The sequence below is a fragment of the Pseudomassariella vexata genome, assembly GCF_002105095.1.
Source record: "Pseudomassariella vexata strain CBS 129021 chromosome Unknown BCR38scaffold_5, whole genome shotgun sequence".
Taxonomy (NCBI): domain Eukaryota; kingdom Fungi; phylum Ascomycota; class Sordariomycetes; order Amphisphaeriales; family Pseudomassariaceae; genus Pseudomassariella; species Pseudomassariella vexata.
The window spans coordinates 2,237,684-2,254,015 of record NW_024467960.1 but is presented as its reverse complement, the minus strand read 5'-3'; the positions used below and the strand labels follow the sequence as shown (position 1 = coordinate 2,254,015).

Sequence of the window (16,332 nt, the reverse complement as noted above, 5' to 3'; positions counted from 1 at the left end):
GTGTTCGGGGATGAGCGTCATACAGCAGGACTTTTGCGAGTTTGGCACAGCCCTCGTGCTCAGCACAAGGTCTAAAGTGGGTAGAAGAATAGTATAACAGACAAATACTTGAGCAAGGCACTGGTGTTCTTAGATATGGAAGTTGTTCAAACATTGGGCGAGGTCTGAAAAAGCGAGTGTCGGAGAAAAGGACCGACGAATGTTTTCGTTGTGATACCAACCGAGCTTGAGTCGCGCATGTTGTTATTCAAACTTGGAGCGTTGGAACATCGATGATTGCGAGCTGCGTCTTGCTGACTTGGACCCTTCACAATAACCTGACTTTGATGCTAAGTCGGCAACCGCGATCGATTTTTTGAAGCCACAACGCAAAACCACACCTCCTCCAGCCACAACGCATGGACCATCTCTCGCTTAAGCTCCATGGCCGCACTTTCCAAAATCCAACCTACCCGCGGTAAATTTTGTCGAGACCTCTTTTTTTGATCTTTTCCATCCGCGAAGATCATACTAACGACAAGACCTCCCACGACCGTCTAGCATCACGACAATTGCAAGATGGCCAAGGAAGCCCCCGCCCGCAGCGGGCTGACCATCGGTATCAACCGTGGACACGTAAGATGAAGTCCTTTCTCTCCCAAAAGCGTCTCACCTCGTGGAGGATCTCTGCATGATTTTTGCTTCGACCACCCCCACGAAGGGCGAGAGAAAACGCAAAACAATCGCAGACGATGGACGTTTTGGCTGACGACTTGTTGTCATTCCCCCAATTTAGAAGACGACTGCTCGCGTTGTTAAACCCCGTGTGTCTCGCACCAAGGGCCACTTGAGCAAGCGCACTGCCTTCGTTCGCGACATCGTGAAGGAGGTTGCTGGGTACGTTCGATCTCTCTTTTATCATCTTACAAGGGGATATACATTGGTGGAATGAAAATGGGGTGATATCTGATGGCCGAAGGCCTAGTCAGGTTCTGCTACTTGAGTTGTTGCCTATAATGGCTAACTATAAGTGCTCTCAAACGATAATTACTAACAGGTATATCTAGTCTTGCCCCCTACGAGCGCCGAGTCATTGAACTCCTCCGCAACAGCAAGGACAAGCGTGCACGTAAGCTGGCGAAGAAGAGAGTGTGTACCCCCCCCCTGTCCAATGGAATGACTTCACCTACTAACGTACCCTCAGCTCGGTACCTTCGGTCGTGCCAAGAAGAAGGTCGATGAGCTCCAAGGTGTGATCGCCGAGTCCCGCCGCGCCGGTCACTAAATGACGTGATATTTCGGGGTTTGGTGGATTTGGCAAATGAAAAAAAGTAGATTCGGCATGGTCTGGCGTTGTCTTTACGACATTGATTTGCAGATGGAAGACATGGATGCCCAGCAGGTAGCTGCTAGCCGCATACTCAATACCATCTGGACAGTACCAAAAGGTTTTTTATGACATGCCATTTCTAGCTTCTATCGCTTGTGAGCCTGAACTCTTTCGAGTACATTAATTTGTATGACCAATTCAGTATAAATGGATGAAGTGACCTCAAGTGAGCCAAGGGAACATTGTACAAATTGCCCATCCGCTTCTGCAATCATTTAACTGAATTCCCTAGCGATCGTCAACTAACCGTAGATAATGATAAATTGTGTTGCGTCGTGTAGTATTCATATACCATGCAGCCTGAACTCCAATGCTATGCGTACAAGTCTCCCCAAGCCTCAATGCGATAAACTGGCTGTTTACTTATTTCGAAGACCAGGCAGTCCTTTCAGCCACTTGGGCGTCCCCTTCGAACCAACGTCTCGCCTAGGTTCGTCGGATCGTTGCGGTACAGCCGGGGTCGGCTCGTTCTCCTCAACTTGCGGCACCTCCGGCACAATGATTGCTTGAGCTCTTTGAGCGGCACTCTGCCTCAAAAAGGGCTGTTTCCGTGCCGCATCTGGAACTGAGTCGTCCCATACTAGATTCACCAGGGTCCGGATGGTTAGGTTGTACGTTCTGATGAGATTCGCCGAGTCATCGCGGATGGCGACATGCTGGGGACCGGGCAGGATGAGCTTGAAAGGGGCTTGCTGAGCTGCCATCACGTTACGAACCGCCCGGTGTAGCAACTCGCCGGTCGCGCTTTGGTCAAACTGCCATTGTGCCGATGTGTTATCCGGAAACCGGACCTTGACGTCAACGGACTTGATAGCATCAAGCCTCGCGGCTTCCGCGGCGGCCTTCTCCGCAATCTCTTTGTCAGAAGGAAGCCGCTTGTTCTGAGCGGCAGTCTTCAAGAACTGCTGACGAGATGTCAACTGGGCCAATCCTGGTTCATAGACTTCGTCCGGCTCATTGATACGTGCAGCTGCCGGGGTCGAAGCCGACGGAGCTGAGAAGATGGACACAGGGACTAGAGGATTGCCAGTAGGTGCGGAATCGACATCCATAGCACCAGGTTCTGCTTGTACCTGCTCTGTCGGAGCAGCCTCGGGTTGAGGGGCTGGTTCCCCATCAACTTCAGCTGGACCGTCCGCTTTGAGTGTGATACCCTTGCTCTCAGCATTTGATGTGGAAGGCTGGGCCCGCTCCGCAGCTCTAGCAGTCGTCTCTTTCTCCTGCTCCTTCTCCCCTTGGAAATATTGAGTGATGTATTCCATGGCCTCCACGAGCGTCCTTTCGGTCTTCTTGAATGACAGCCTAATCAGGACGGATCCTGAATTGTAGCCCAGCGACGACAAAGTTTTCTGAAAATCGACGAATGTCGAAAACGATCGCTGCTCGATCTGCAGTACTGGCGTCTCATAATAGAGCTGTCCTGGTCCTTGTCCATTGCTTATTTGCGGCACACCTCGTCCAGTGATGTTGATGTTCTTCCCCTGGAACGTCTGCGCCTCAAAATATCGAAGCACACTCCATATTGTGTAGTCGCTGGGTAGTTTCTCGACAGCCCTCTGGTTTCCGAATGAACTTGCTTCCCGTTCGGGTAAAGCTAGAGCGATGCTGAGAACAGAGGGCGACTTCGATTTCGTGATCAGCTCGAGCTTAGCGCCAGGGACAAGCCCGGCATTACGGAAAGTATTGGACAGGTCAAGTTGTTTGTTGTTGTGCTTTAGCAGATATCTGTCCGACTGCAAGCCCCATTTTGCGCAGGCTTTGTCGAGAATCTCGGTCAGGTAAGTGGCAGGAGTGACCTTGACCGTCGTGGTCCGCAGGTCGGTGCTCACGACCTTGACGTTGGTTGCCATGGTTCTAAAACTCGCTCGTCGGTAGGTATCCTCGTAAGATCTCTCTAGTGTATGACACAACCGAATAAGGCCGTGTGCGGATGCTGGGGAGCTCTTCTCAAGTAATCCAGATTATTCCTCTGTGCGGGACATCAGTATTGGCACCGGTGTTTGTCAAGTGCCAGCTTAATAAACCTCAAGTACAGAAGAATATCAAGGAAATAGTGCGAAGACAGCTTCAGAAGGCGCTTTACATCAGCCTAATTCGTCAGCAGTTGGCAATAAATTCTGGGCGCTTTTCGGGTCTCAGAATAGGCCACTCCAGAAGATGTAGAGGGGCAAAACATCCCACTTTGAGAGCTGCATTTGTTCAACTTGACCAACAGCAACCCGCCGGCCCAAGCGTTCGTGACCCCTGTCAGGTCGGGGCCAAATTGAAGCTCCTGCCGCGCCATACCGTGTTTGCCTTGCCTTGCTAGTAGCAACGACCGCAGCCAGGCGAACACCAGCTTCAATAGAACCCCATCCATCACGAACAGCTCCACCACCCAACTTGACGACGATCCGACTTCACATATCTACTGACCGCTCGAATCGACCGTCAATATAGCTTTTGATTGAGTCGCAACTTCTCTATCCCCAAACCACCCGCATTCTCCATTCACCATGGTAAGCTGCAATCACACCAAACCGTGCCCCCAATATCCATCTCCCCGACAGTTGCTAACACAACCCTCCAACGTGCCAGTCCTCCCCCTTCTCCATAAATGGCGGCGCCTGCGTAGCCATGGTGGGCAAGGACTGTGTAGCCATAGCCTGCGACCTGCGCCTCGGGCTGCAAGCCCTAACGGTATCCAACAACTTCCCCAAGGTGTTCCAGTACGGCGACGTGTTCCTGGGTCTGACGGGCCTCGCGACCGACGTCATCACGGTCGCGGACCTGTTCCGGTACAAGGTCAACATGTATCGGCTGCGGGAGGAGCGCAACATTGCGCCTACCACCTTCGCCAACCTCGTCAGCAGCAGCCTTTACGAGAAGCGGTTTGGCCCTTACTTCGTGTCCCCCGTGGTCGCAGGTCTCGAGCCCAAGACGGGACAGCCCTTCATCTGCGGGTTCGACAGCATCGGGTGCATTGATTTTGCCAAGGATTTCATTGTCAGCGGCACGGCGACGGAGCAGCTGTTTGGCATGTGCGAGAGCTTGTGGGAGCCTGACCTGGTACGTTTACCGTGGCGTTGCACGAATTGGAGTATGAATGATGCTAACTCCTGTTTTCACCGCGTTTAGGAGCCGGAGGATCTCTTCGAGACTATCTCGCAAGCGCTACTGAACGCCGTCGACAGAGATGCGTTGTCAGGATGGGGAGCACACGTTTACATCATCGAGAAGAACAAGGTTACCAAGCGATTACTCAAGGGACGACAAGACTAGGCGGTGAAGGGTTTGGGGAGTTTGGCTGGATTGATTCCTGAGACGCTGCATCTTTGGGAAGTTTACTCAACGGCGATGGACGTGCGGATAATAGACTACCAATCAGATGGCAAAGAAAGCTATCTTGTACCAATAAATGTGATCTCTGTGAGGTGGCTGCTAATAGTTCAAACGGTATTGGTAACAAGACATGGCGTGAATAAATAATATTGTTATCTATAAGCTCCTATGTGATGCTGCGTGTCGTACGCAGCTGTGAGCAGTAGCTTTATCACAGCTCTAATCTAGTTTATACCAATCTTAGATCTATGTCCACTTTAGGCCTCTTTCTTGGTCTCGGTGACTACGTCATTCGTATTTTGCACGAAAAACTGTCTCTCAACAGCCTTTAGTACTTCATCAATGAGACTGTTACACAATTAGAATAAATTCACTATTATGATGAGGGGAAGATACTTACATAACAGGAGCACTGATGATCATGACGGCCTTCCATTCGTTCCAGTTCAAGGGCAGGATGGAAAAGAGAGTCTGAAGAACCGGCGTGTAGAGGAGGGCAAAGTGCAGAGCCATGGAGAGGGTGATGGCATAAACAAGCATCATATTGTCCCACAGAGGCAGCGTCAAGAGAGATTCGCTGGACGAAAGGGCGTTCATGGCATTGAGCATCTCGATAACGACCAGGATCGACAAAGACACGGTGGATGCCGACTTGGCCATATCATTGCTGAACATCTGGCATCCAATTTCTGAGAAATCGGATGAGCAGCGGTGGAAATGAGACAGCTGCCAGAAGCTGATTTGCGGTCCCTCAGAGTTGTACATGAACCACCAGGCATAGCCTGCAACCGTAGCGAGACCAACGTATGTGCCGATGACCAAGTAGCGGAAGAACAACCAGCCACCGATCAGAGCTTCGTCACGCTTTCGCGGCTGTCTCTTCATGATGTCATGGTCGGGAGGGTTGAATGACAGTGCGGTAGCAGGAAGACCATCAGTGACCAAGTTGACCCACAGGAGTTGCACTGGGATAAGAGCCTCAGGCATGCCAATGGCAGCGGTCAGGAAGATGGAAACGACTTCTCCAATGTTGGACGAAATGAGGTATCGGATAAACTGCTGAGTGTTGTTGTAGATGGATCGGCCCTCCTCAATGGCTACCTCGATAGTTGCAAAGTTGTCATCGGCAAGAACCATGTCAGCAGCCAGCTTAGCCACATCAGTACCTGAACCCATAGCAACGCCAATATCGGCCTTCTTGAGCGCCGGGGCGTCATTGACACCGTCACCGGTCATGGCCACGACTTCATTCAGGGACTGGAGCAAATCAACGAGCTTGGACTTGTGGCTAGGCTCAACACGAGAGAACAAGGACGCTTTCTTAGCAGCCTCCAATTGTTCGCTGGGGCTAAGATTGTCGAATTCTCTGCCCGTGTAGCTCTTGCCCTTTATATCCTCGAATTCTCCGAAAACGCCGATGGATCGGCAGATACTTTCGGCTGTGTTGCGGTTGTCTCCAGTGATAACGATGACGCGAATTCCAGCATTCTTGCACTTCCTGATGGCACCAGCAACCTCGGGGCGGGGAGGATCAAGCATGCCAACAAGACCAAGTAGCGTAAGATTTTGTTCAAGTTGGGCGTATTGTGCCGTTGACTTGGCGTTGTTCACCAGGGGATTTGAAGAGACGTCCTCTATGCCAGCTAGAGCAATCACTCGGAGACCTCGGTTGCCGTACTCAACAACCTCCTTCATGAGTAGGTCGTAGATTCTACTGTCAACCGGGACACGCTTGCCATCGGTACCAACTAGAGTGTGTGTGCAGCGCTCGATGATGGACTCGGGGGCACCTTTGACCAAAAGCTTCTTCTGCTGGCCGTTCTGAACGAGCACTGACATGCTCTTGCGGTCTCTGGAGAACTCGAAGGTGGAGATTCTGGGGAACTTCTGTTCGTAGTAGCTACTGGCATGGTGGAGAGTCTCTTCAGGGTCGTAGCTCGCCGGGGCGCAGGGTCCAATCTTCTCGGCTAGAACTCTAAGAGCGCCTTCAGTGGGCTCGCCGACAATGGAGAAGTTCCCAGCGCGTGCGTCATACGCCAAGCGAGCATCATTGCAGAGCGCGGCGACCTCGGCTATCTGGCAGATGGTGCTGGAGGTTTGGCCCAGGTTCTGAACCACCTTACCGTTGCGCTTGATGTCACCCTTGGGGGCAAAGGTGGTGCCCTCAACGTCGAATTCCTCCAAATCGGATCCGTTCTCGCTAATGTAAACAACCTTGCTAACGCTCATCTGGTTCGTGGTGAGTGTACCTGTCTTGTCAGAGCAAATAACGCTGCAGCTTCCAAGTGTCTCAACCGAGGGCAGACTTCGAACAACAGCGTTCTTGGCAGCCATCTTTCGTGTTCCGAGAGCAAGGCATGTAGTGATGACGACTGCAAGACCTTCTGGAATGGCCGCAACACCAAGAGAAACAGCAATCTTCAAGTAGTAGATGGCGCCCTTGGTCCAGCTTCCATGACTGGGGTCCGCGAAGTGGGGAATATTGATGAGCCAAACTAGCACACAGATAACAGTGATGACCTTGGCCAAAGAGTCACCGAAGTCGTTCAATTTTTGCTTCAGCGGCGTGGGCTCGGATATCTGGGCGGTGATGCTCTCGTGGATGTCACCAATAGCAGTATTCGAGCCGGTTTGGACAACCACGGCGGTAGCGCGTCCAGTGACAACAGTTGTACCCGAGAAAAGAATGTTGACTTGGTCCTGTAGAACAGGCTTGTCGTCGCTGACAACCGCTGTGGGATCCTTGCTAACACTCTCGCTTTCCCCTGTTAGGATAGCCTGGTCAACAGAGAAACTGTTGCTCTCGATGGAGGTGAGTCGGCAATCGGCAGGAATCCTGTCGCCAACGGAGATGGAGATGATGTCGCCAGGAACGAGCTCCTCTGCCTTGATGCGCGAAATAAGCCCATCGTTCCGTATGACGCTGGCCTCGTTGGCCGAGTATTCTTGAAGGGCGGCAATAGCCTTCTCGGCACTGCTTTCTTGGGAGACACCGACGACGGCATTGAGAATCAATATAGTCAAAATCTGTTGGGCAGAGGGTGTTAATGGCATGCGCAACCAGGATCGGGTAAGGCCAACTCACGACTGCAGGATCAACAAATGCGCTCCACCCTTCATCCTCCTCGAAGAGAGCTAACACGAAAGAGACGGCGGCGGACCCGAGAAGGATGAGAACCAGTTGATCTTTGAATTGTTCCAGAATGAGCTCCCATAAAGGGGTCGGGGGTTCTTCCGGAATAGCTACAACAAAAGTACCCTCGTCAGCACTCGCACTCGCACTTGGCGCAACTCAAGGACATCAAGGAAATGGTGGAAGTTGACTTACAATTCCTGCCATGCTTGGACCTCAGATCAATGACCTGCTTGTCAGTGAGACCTTTCTGCGCATCGACATCGAAATGGGCCAGTACGTCCTGTGCTGGCTTCGCAGAGGCATTCTCCATAGTAGTGGGTGGACGCGGGGTGCTGCCTTCTTGACTCGGCGTTCAAATCAGCGGGTGCGAGGGCGGAATAGCTGCTCTCTGTAAACCAACCATGCGATTGCGACGGCGCAAGGTGACCAGCTCAACCAAGACGGGGATTTGTATGCAGACGGATGACGGCGCTTTATAAATGCCACATGTCTTTTTGTCGAATACACACTTGCCACTTGAAAGAAAGTGTGAAAACGTTGAAGGAGGTGGGTTGAGGCAGAAAGAGAGACTTTGGCTCTTGCAAGTTGCACGGTACATAGGTGGGTGGAGCATTCTATCACCAAAGCAAAAGGCACAACGTGTTCTTAGCACATGAGGCTGTTAGCTTGTCGAACTCCATTCTAGAATTCGGCCGCCTTGCCTGTTTCTGCCATGCCGATGGCTGATTTGGATAGGACCCCTGCAACGAGGGGTCTTTGGGACAGTTGCTGATTGGATTCCTATCAAGGCCCTGCATTAAGTTGCAAGGCTGGCAGTCTAGATGTACTTCTTGGGTCTGTGTTTCATTCCATCTTGTTCTACGGCATCATTGTCGCAATGTTTTCTTCCAACCGAACGTGACTTTGTTCTCACGTACTAGGTACAGCCATTCTCTCCTCTACCAGGTGAATTATCGAGACCACTCGACTCCTAGACACCAGTCTAGAGTTAAAACCAGCATTGAAGTAGTTGTTTTGGGCTTATCACTCAGACCGTAGTCTTCAGTCGTCACTACCCGACATTGGAAGCGGCAGTGCAGAATGGAGCGAGCCGTCGCTACGGCTCGGAAGTGGATAGCAGATAGATCTGGTGGGGTGGACCATAAGGGATTTTGAAGGTACACCACGGGTGGAACGGCGCAATCCTCGAAACAGGTGAGACATATTCATAGCCAAGGACATAATATACGATGAGTTCCTCTCAAATCAAGGAATAGCGTGCATTCCCTGGCAAGCAGCCCAGCAAGCCACTTTAAACTATCAAGGTAGCGTAGGGAATGGGGTAGCGGTAGCAGCTGACTTTTAGGGCAGTGGTAAACTAACATCGTAACCACCTGACGTCATACACGTTGCTACTTCATCTGCAGACCGAAACCTACCTGCTCAGTATACAAGTTTCAGTCTCACGAAATAAGGAAATGTCTTCTGCGTGGAAGAATTCGGAGCAATACCCTACTTTTGACACGAGTATCACTATTAACCCGGGAAATAAGCCTTCGGCTGGCTGGCGTCGGAACATCTGTTGGGGTAATAGCGTTTGGTATGCCATTCGTCAGGACGCGTTTGGCTACTATCAAGTAAATACTGGAATAAGTTGATTGTTGTGTTGTTACTCCATGGAATCACGACGATAATAATGTTCAGATTTATCGTACCATTTTTCTGGCAGGAGCTCATCTCACCTCACCGAGGAATTGCCGCCTTTTGATCATCGTCTTCAGACCACTCTGACCGTCCCCAACTTCTCTACCAAAACAACGTCCAGTAACCCAGTTGCAGTCCCAGCCCAGTTGGCCGCCACCACTTTCGTCAAGCATTGAGAGATGCTCTGAACTATTTTTGGATTCTTGGGATATATTATCGGGAAGAATTGCGGTCTCTTGGCTTTCGGTCTCATCCTGTTCAGGAGCATGCCTATATCGGGACGCTTGCGAATACACATCTTTATTGACTCTTTTCTGCTTTCGACACACATAATGGTGCCGCCAAACGACACAACTGCGCAGAACGCTGTTGAACTACGAAAACCATCTAGTCTACTATGGGAAAAAGTAGACAGCAAGCCGAAACCAACCGAACAACCAAGCAGCGGTGAACGTTCAAAGGCTAGAATCAACATCTGGAGGGCCGAGATCAACTCTTCGGACCTCTTCTGTGCATGCTCGGGTCCGGCAAAAGCTCTCTCGACACAAGCGCAGACCTCCAAAGGAGTGTGTTCGAATTGCCATGCTGCCCTCAACGACAGCAGGCTGTCCCAGGGCCCATCGAAGAGTGTCCCGAGCTTCGTGAGGGATCCGACGGCCAAGCAACGAGACAGTACCGGCATCAGTAATCTGCATGCCTTTGCGTCCGCGCCGTCCGCTTCGTCGGCTTCCCGCTCTAAGGGTCTGAGGAAGGCTGTCCGTGCGATTTGGAGTCGGAAAGGAGCCGCGACTAGCCCCACGGCCGGCACCGCAGTCAACACGAATAAGACGCCCCAGGCATTGCTACGAGGCAATGCGAACGATGGGACTGGCACCAAAATGTACCACTTGTTGCAAGACCAACCCGGCGATGCGCCACACCATTCTCTGTCAGTTTCAATCCTGCTCAGCAGCGTGAGTAGCAATGGGCGCGGGAAGCCAAAGCTAACATTAGATGACACGGCAGCCAGGCTCCGCCGCGCTCAAAGGCTCCTCCACGCCCAAGCTAGAGAGGAAGGGTGACAAGGCGCCTACGGAAGGTCGGTAAGTCGGTCAGCCACAAATTGTCTGTCTTCTTTGGGGCCTGGGGATCCGTGGACAATGAGCAGGAGTACTTTGAGGAGGGTTACAAACCTATATGTAAGGTTGATTGATTGTGCATAGGTTCCAGACGGGGAGATTCAGGATGGTGTGTAGGCATGCCCACCGGCGTTTAGCGATTGGGGTTAGATTGGGGATATATTGGTGAATGATGACTCTGGAATACAATGCGGGGTGACATGCTCACTTGCCCAGTCGCTCGCAGCGGGTAATATAATAGTTCTTAAATAATATTTAACGTGGATACCTGTCTACAGAATCCATGAGTAATGGGGTGGTAAACTATTCGACTGGACAACGTTGTCTGTGACACGCCTTCGATTCTTGCTACGTCACCTGTAGACGACGACAATGGTCTCATGTATAGCCAACTTGGCTTGGCTTGCTACTCATGATTGCCAAATTCACCAGATTCCTCCGGATTCGTCCGTCAAGGTTATGCAACTTGCATCGGGAGGGTGGCACAGCCTTAGAAACACAAGGCAATGGAAGCGGGACTGTGCCTTGGCACGCTCTTGGAAATGGTCCTCATGCGATTTATTTTTCAAAAGCTTAGCAGAATTAACACTTGTACATTAATATACTGGACACTGGATCAGTATTGAGTTACCATTCCAGACAAGCTTTGCCTATAGAAGCAATCGGGTTACCTATTCATTTCTATCTTACATTTCAGCCTTGAACGTATCTCCTTATGTATCTTGTGGTATAGGAAGAACGGATGCATGTAGCAGAGCGAGTAACCATATGACCGGGCAATTGGATGGCTCTGCTTACTGGCCTGGCTTTGTTGTTGCCGCCCTATTGGTCACTCATAAGAAGGAAGGACGCTTGCATCCCAGGGAATAGGTTTTGTGAAACGTGAGTTTTCAAACATCACTCCGCTAGGTCTCCATACATCATCGTTATCATCCGTCAAGTGCTTCTCACGACAATTTCACAGAGGAGGGGTCCCTTCGGATCGACCAATTCCGTAATGAGAGCAGGTTTCTCAACTCGAAGCAACCCAAGAACAAGGCAGAAAATCCTTAGCTATTTTGGTGCGTATTCCGAGACGAGAAGGAGTTACTAGCGGTGCAAGTTCATGAAGGGTAGCAAGTTTTCCCCTCGACAGTATTGCTTGATATTATGTTGCTGACAAGCCAACTATTCTGAATATGACTCGTATCAGGGGATAGCGCAATTAGTATGGCACTTCAAACGCGAGATAACAGGCTGGACAACCATTCAAAACATGATAGTATTGTCGAATTGGGAAGCCCGGCTGTGTACGAACAGACCCCCGAGTCCTTTGAAAAGGATATTGTTTCACCAGGCATCCAGTGACTATTCGAAACGATCTACTTGAGCTTACGACCAATCGACGGTTGTGGAATCCCCTATTTGGATGAGACCAAGCCTCGTCATATAAGCGTGTATCGCTCACAGGTTTCATCATATTTAGTTACCGCGGGAAGCATTTGTCACTGGCTGCCGGTCTGGGGCGAACCAGCTCTACTTGCGTCTTAACTTGCTACTACCGGTCCTGGGTTCCTGCTCCCGTGCTGCCTTTCTTCCCACTTCACCAAATTTTGAAACATGAGTTCCTGTTTCGCAGTTAGTAAGCTTCCTGGGGCTAGAAACATATAGGGACGGGGGCAATTGCTTCCATACCGAACAGACCTGATTGTACGCATTATATTGTACTGCTTAGTATACTACTCCGTCTATCCAGAGCAGGGTTCGGTAATAGTTCACAGCAGCATCTTTAACTAGCATCACCAAGATCAAGACCACTTCACAGCTGCATTAAGAAATGAATTTGGGAAACAATGTGTCAGGTCATTAAGATCGGAAGGGTTGATCTTTTCTCGTGATGTCTAGTTGGTGCTATCTAGAGGCTGCAGATGCAGCAATGCGTTGAATCCCTCCGTGGAGGCATTCCATCCCAGCCAAGGGGCGCCTTTGCGGCGCTCATTTGTTTATCCTTGCCAAACTCAATACTCATCGCGATCCATCCAGCCATACAAACCCGTAGGCTCAGCAACAGTAGGCTGCTGCACAGACGTAGCCACGCTTGTTCATTCTGTCGTCACGTGTGGTGCCTTCTACAAGTCATCATCCTCATCCTCACCAGGCAGAGGCATATCCTTCGCTGCTTCCATCTCCAGACGGTACTGCTCGAGAAGCTTCTCATCGACCTGGGCGGTGGGCGGTGCGAGGGCAGGGGCAGCGACGAATTCCTGGAAATAGTTAGACACATTCTGTAGTCACTAAGCGAGTTTGAACCTACCAGAGCAGGGTTGCCGACAAGCTTGCGAGCCAGCCACAGGAAGGGCTTCTCGAAATTGTAGTTGGACTTGGCAGAGATATCGTAGTACTGGAGGTTCTTCTTTCGGTGGAACGTGATGGTCTTGGCCTTGACCTTGCGCTCCTTCACGTCAACCTTGTTGCCGCAGAGAACGATGGGAATGTTCTCGCAGACGCGGACGAGATCACCTGGTAAGAAGATTAGCATGTGTCGTGCAACCAGGTTGCGATTACCGCATCGGGGTACTTACGGTGCCAGTTCGGGACGTTCTTGTAGGTGATACGCGAGGTAACATCGAACATGATGATGCCGCACTGTCCGTTGATGTAGTATCCGTCGCGAAGACCGCCGAACTTTTCCTGGCCAGCGGTATCCCAGACATCGAAGGTGATCTGACCGAAGTTCTTTGGAAGATTAGCAATTGCGCGCAAGAAACTCTAGAGCGCAGGGGCAACTTACGGTGGTAAAGCCCAGAGGGTGAACCTCGACACCGAGGGTAGCCATGTACTTCTTCTCGAATTCACCAGTCAAGTGGCGCTTGACGAAGGTGGTCTGCAAGTCGCGATGGGTATCAGTATTCTGTTCGGACGATCTTGGGTGGGAGCGAGGGGTAGCACGCGGTGACCCCACGTCAGTAGGACCACGATAGTCGTCTCAGAAAAGAAACGGACTAGATTAACAACATACCTTTCCAGTACCACCATCGCCGACGAGGACCAGCTTGAAGGTCGGGGCTTGCTGAGCGGCGGCCATGATGGGCGATAGCTAGCGGTGATCGAGGTGATGTAAACAGACGACTGGGGCGACGTCAGTGGGGGGGGATTCTGTCAGATGCGCCGAGGAAGTAGAGAAAGTCTGGAGCTTGCTTCAATGTAGAAGAAGCGAATACAGAAGAGCAAGGTGACAATGGCTATGCGAAAGGGATGCGTACCTCGAGCGTATTGCAGGGGGGAGAAGTGCAAGTTGATATGAATCGAAGTCTTGACCGATAGATTGATCTCTCGCTGAGGTTGAAAGGAAGGCGGGATAATGGATCGGGCTCTCCTTTGGTGCCTCAGCTCGGGCCTAAGCGAAATTTTTTAGTTGTGGCTTGATTGTGGCACAAGAGGTCGTGGTTGCTGTGGGCCAGAAACAAAAGGTGGGTCGAGATTGTGAATTGAAGTTTGTCAGGCTTTACTCGCAAGTGACTGAGAGTGAATCGAGTTCTGAAGTCAATGTGAGGTTCTTTAATACTTTTCACTGCTGGCATCTATCTAGGATGGCCTGAAACTACAACCTTGACGCCCCTCTTTCTTATTAATCCATTCACGTCTGTGTTTACCTACAAGACAGCTTTAGGCAGGGAGACATTTGCTTGCAGACTGGATGCCTGAGTACTATCGGGCTCTCAGCCATTAGGTGGCGATAATACCTGACTGCTAATTCACCACAGCCTAAGGAGCCCTAGGGTTGGCCTGGCTTACTTCAACACGTCTTTTTTAGGTCCTTACATATGTGCGCCATGCTAGTATTTTGCTGGCGATGGAGCAGCCCTCTTGCTAGCAAAGAGCTCATTCCTAAAGAAATGATGGGGCCTCGTCAACCGGACTAATGTACCTCCCTAGATATCTACAGCGGCAATATGTGGCAGCCCAGCGTCCCTCTACCACCCCAGTCTTGTCGTGGTGTCAGATTGAGCTGAAGCTCTTGTCGTCCGGCATCGGTTCGACGTGATATTTTTACGAGAATGATTTGCTGCAACACCATCAGTTCTATCCAAAGCAGGTTGGTAGATGTGCATCCCTCAGGTTGACTTACTCCCAAGTTGCCCTGAACACATTCTGCCACCTTTTTCAGACCATCGTGATTGGCTTTGTTCACGTATCCGAAGTTTCGGATCTCGTCGCCAGGCTTCAGACCAGCATCATCCGCTGGGCTGCTTGCAGCCACCGTGTTCACTTTCGCAAAAGCCTCGTCTCGCATTTGTGGGATGGAGTCACCCATCATTCCTGCACCAGCACTTGGCGCAGGTGCCACATCATCGGTATCGTGGAGGCTGGCGAAGTGTTCATGGAGTTGTTTCTCAATAGCATTCATCAGGTCCTTGTAATCATTTCGCAAATGAATGATCTTGGATCTGGTGGTGCGAACTGTATCAGCAAGTCAGCTGGTTGGCTGCCTAGGCAACATAATTCGGACTCTGATGACTCGTACTTTGTGCTACATCTATGTCTGCACGAGGAAATCCGTCCGACGTCGTGAGGGGCGTTTCCATGTTGACTCCATGCTAGGTATTTCCTTAGCTGCTGTCATCGGCTTCGCAAGTGGAGGGGCTCACTGAGTTCAACACACCACCCAGAGCCTTGAGTTCAGCCTCGACATTGTCCTTCTTGAGCGAAAGCTCGGCGAAGGAGAGATGCGCTGCATTGCCATTGGCTGAAGGCCTAGATGATGGCCCGGAGGGAATTGTAGGCGCATGTAGATTTTCCATTCTTAAGGGAAGGCCCGTTATTGAGTTGCAGAAAGTCAAGTCATTATTGAATATTTGTCGCCTTAATGAAAAAAAGCGTTGGAGTTTGGTTGACTGTCAAGCTTCCATAGGCTCAAGGACTGATTCATCACAGCAGTCAGTAGCGGGACGCGTTGGCTAGACGCGGGTCCTTGCAAACTTGGCCTCGAACGAGGGGTAGCTTGGTGCTTTCAGGAATTACGTTTCGCCGTGGCCGATCCAGAGCCTCAACCCCTCAGCTACAAATATGTCTTGGCACTGCCAAATACGAAGTACGTAGGGTAATAACTATTGCAAAGCCGCATTACAGCTGGATATCTTCGTTATTGCAGTATCGGGATGATTTCCTCCACCACTCTGTCCATCAGCAACTGCCATTTCAATATCTGCAAAATGGCTGGTCGATCGCAATTTGCACGGATCGACGTCAAGGAACCTTAAGGGAAGCATCCGACGAGCTGATCCCCTGTGACGCTGAGGCTGGGCTAGGGTCGCAATTCGGCTGGTTCGACGGGAACTCTATTACCGCCAATTAACCCAATTGGCTTTCACTTGCCTCGCTCGTCAAGTTCAACTGTCAATCGTCCCATGAACCAGGCTCGCAAACCTTCAACCACTTTGACAGGTAGGTCGCATGCTTCGAAACATTCTAAAGTTTTCACTTGCGCGCAACTAGCAGACAAGTTGTCTGTTACCTACCAACGTGGTTCTCTTTTCCATGTCCAGCTGCAATATTGATGCAGTGAACACTGTGATCTACATTGCCCATTTCGCAATCGGAATGTCCCTTGAAGCTCAGTAGACATGACGCGCTCTCAGGTGTTACCACGGGCACCGCGACTGTGCCACCGTCTCATACGCCAAATAGTTTTGCAGCAGTTCCAACCAGTTCCAACCCTTCGGCTT

General features: G+C 50.9%; 7 protein-coding genes across 7 annotated transcripts; 3 read left to right on the top strand and 4 right to left on the bottom strand.

Annotated features, from left to right (window-relative positions):
* Positions 1–558: 558 nt before the first annotated feature.
* Positions 559–1,264, top strand: BCR38DRAFT_484066 (ribosomal protein L36e; the record flags this gene model as incomplete). Its single annotated transcript, XM_040863702.1, has 4 exons — positions 559–615; positions 776–876; positions 1,047–1,128; positions 1,184–1,264. The coding sequence occupies 4 exons, from the start codon at positions 559–561 to the stop codon at positions 1,262–1,264; spliced, it is 321 nt and encodes a 106-aa protein (XP_040717401.1).
* Positions 1,265–1,728: 464 nt separating this feature from the next.
* On the bottom strand, positions 1,729–3,219 carry BCR38DRAFT_408374 (GLUT4 regulating protein TUG-domain-containing protein; the record flags this gene model as incomplete). The annotated part of the gene is made up of 1 exon (XM_040858259.1): positions 1,729–3,219. One exon carries the CDS (start codon positions 3,217–3,219, stop codon positions 1,729–1,731), a length of 1,491 nt encoding a protein of 496 aa, XP_040717400.1.
* Positions 3,220–3,528: 309 nt separating this feature from the next.
* BCR38DRAFT_523222 (proteasome A-type and B-type) lies at positions 3,529–4,820 on the top strand. Its single transcript, XM_040865254.1, has 3 exons — positions 3,529–3,867; positions 3,947–4,417; positions 4,487–4,820. The coding sequence occupies exons 1-3, from the start codon at positions 3,865–3,867 to the stop codon at positions 4,628–4,630; spliced, it is 618 nt and encodes a 205-aa protein (XP_040717399.1). The 5' UTR covers positions 3,529–3,864; the 3' UTR covers positions 4,631–4,820.
* A 2-nt stretch (positions 4,821–4,822) lies between these two features.
* On the bottom strand, positions 4,823–8,485 carry BCR38DRAFT_390133 (calcium-translocating P-type ATPase). Its single transcript, XM_040857552.1, has 4 exons — positions 8,019–8,485; positions 7,776–7,933; positions 5,091–7,717; positions 4,823–5,038 (listed from the first exon to the last, which is right to left on the bottom strand). Exons 1-4 carry the CDS (start codon positions 8,134–8,136, stop codon positions 4,948–4,950), a joined length of 2,994 nt encoding a protein of 997 aa, XP_040717398.1. The 5' UTR covers positions 8,137–8,485; the 3' UTR covers positions 4,823–4,947.
* Positions 8,486–9,658: 1,173 nt separating this feature from the next.
* Positions 9,659–10,939, top strand: BCR38DRAFT_180012 (uncharacterized protein). The gene has a single exon (XM_040853925.1). The coding sequence runs from the start codon at positions 9,776–9,778 to the stop codon at positions 10,568–10,570; it is 795 nt and encodes a 264-aa protein (XP_040717397.1). The 5' UTR covers positions 9,659–9,775; the 3' UTR covers positions 10,571–10,939.
* A 1,796-nt stretch (positions 10,940–12,735) lies between these two features.
* Positions 12,736–13,691, bottom strand: BCR38DRAFT_339865 (ras family protein; the record flags this gene model as incomplete). Its single annotated transcript, XM_040855729.1, has 5 exons — positions 12,736–12,870; positions 12,921–13,126; positions 13,189–13,342; positions 13,398–13,490; positions 13,626–13,691. 5 exons carry the CDS (start codon positions 13,689–13,691, stop codon positions 12,736–12,738), a joined length of 654 nt encoding a protein of 217 aa, XP_040717396.1.
* Positions 13,692–14,116: 425 nt separating this feature from the next.
* Positions 14,117–15,564, bottom strand: BCR38DRAFT_430236 (uncharacterized protein). The gene is made up of 4 exons (XM_040860025.1): positions 15,256–15,564; positions 15,132–15,204; positions 14,736–15,067; positions 14,117–14,672 (listed from the first exon to the last, which is right to left on the bottom strand). The coding sequence occupies exons 1-4, from the start codon at positions 15,406–15,408 to the stop codon at positions 14,547–14,549; spliced, it is 684 nt and encodes a 227-aa protein (XP_040717395.1). The 5' UTR covers positions 15,409–15,564; the 3' UTR covers positions 14,117–14,546.
* Between the last annotated feature and the right edge of the window lie 768 nt (positions 15,565–16,332).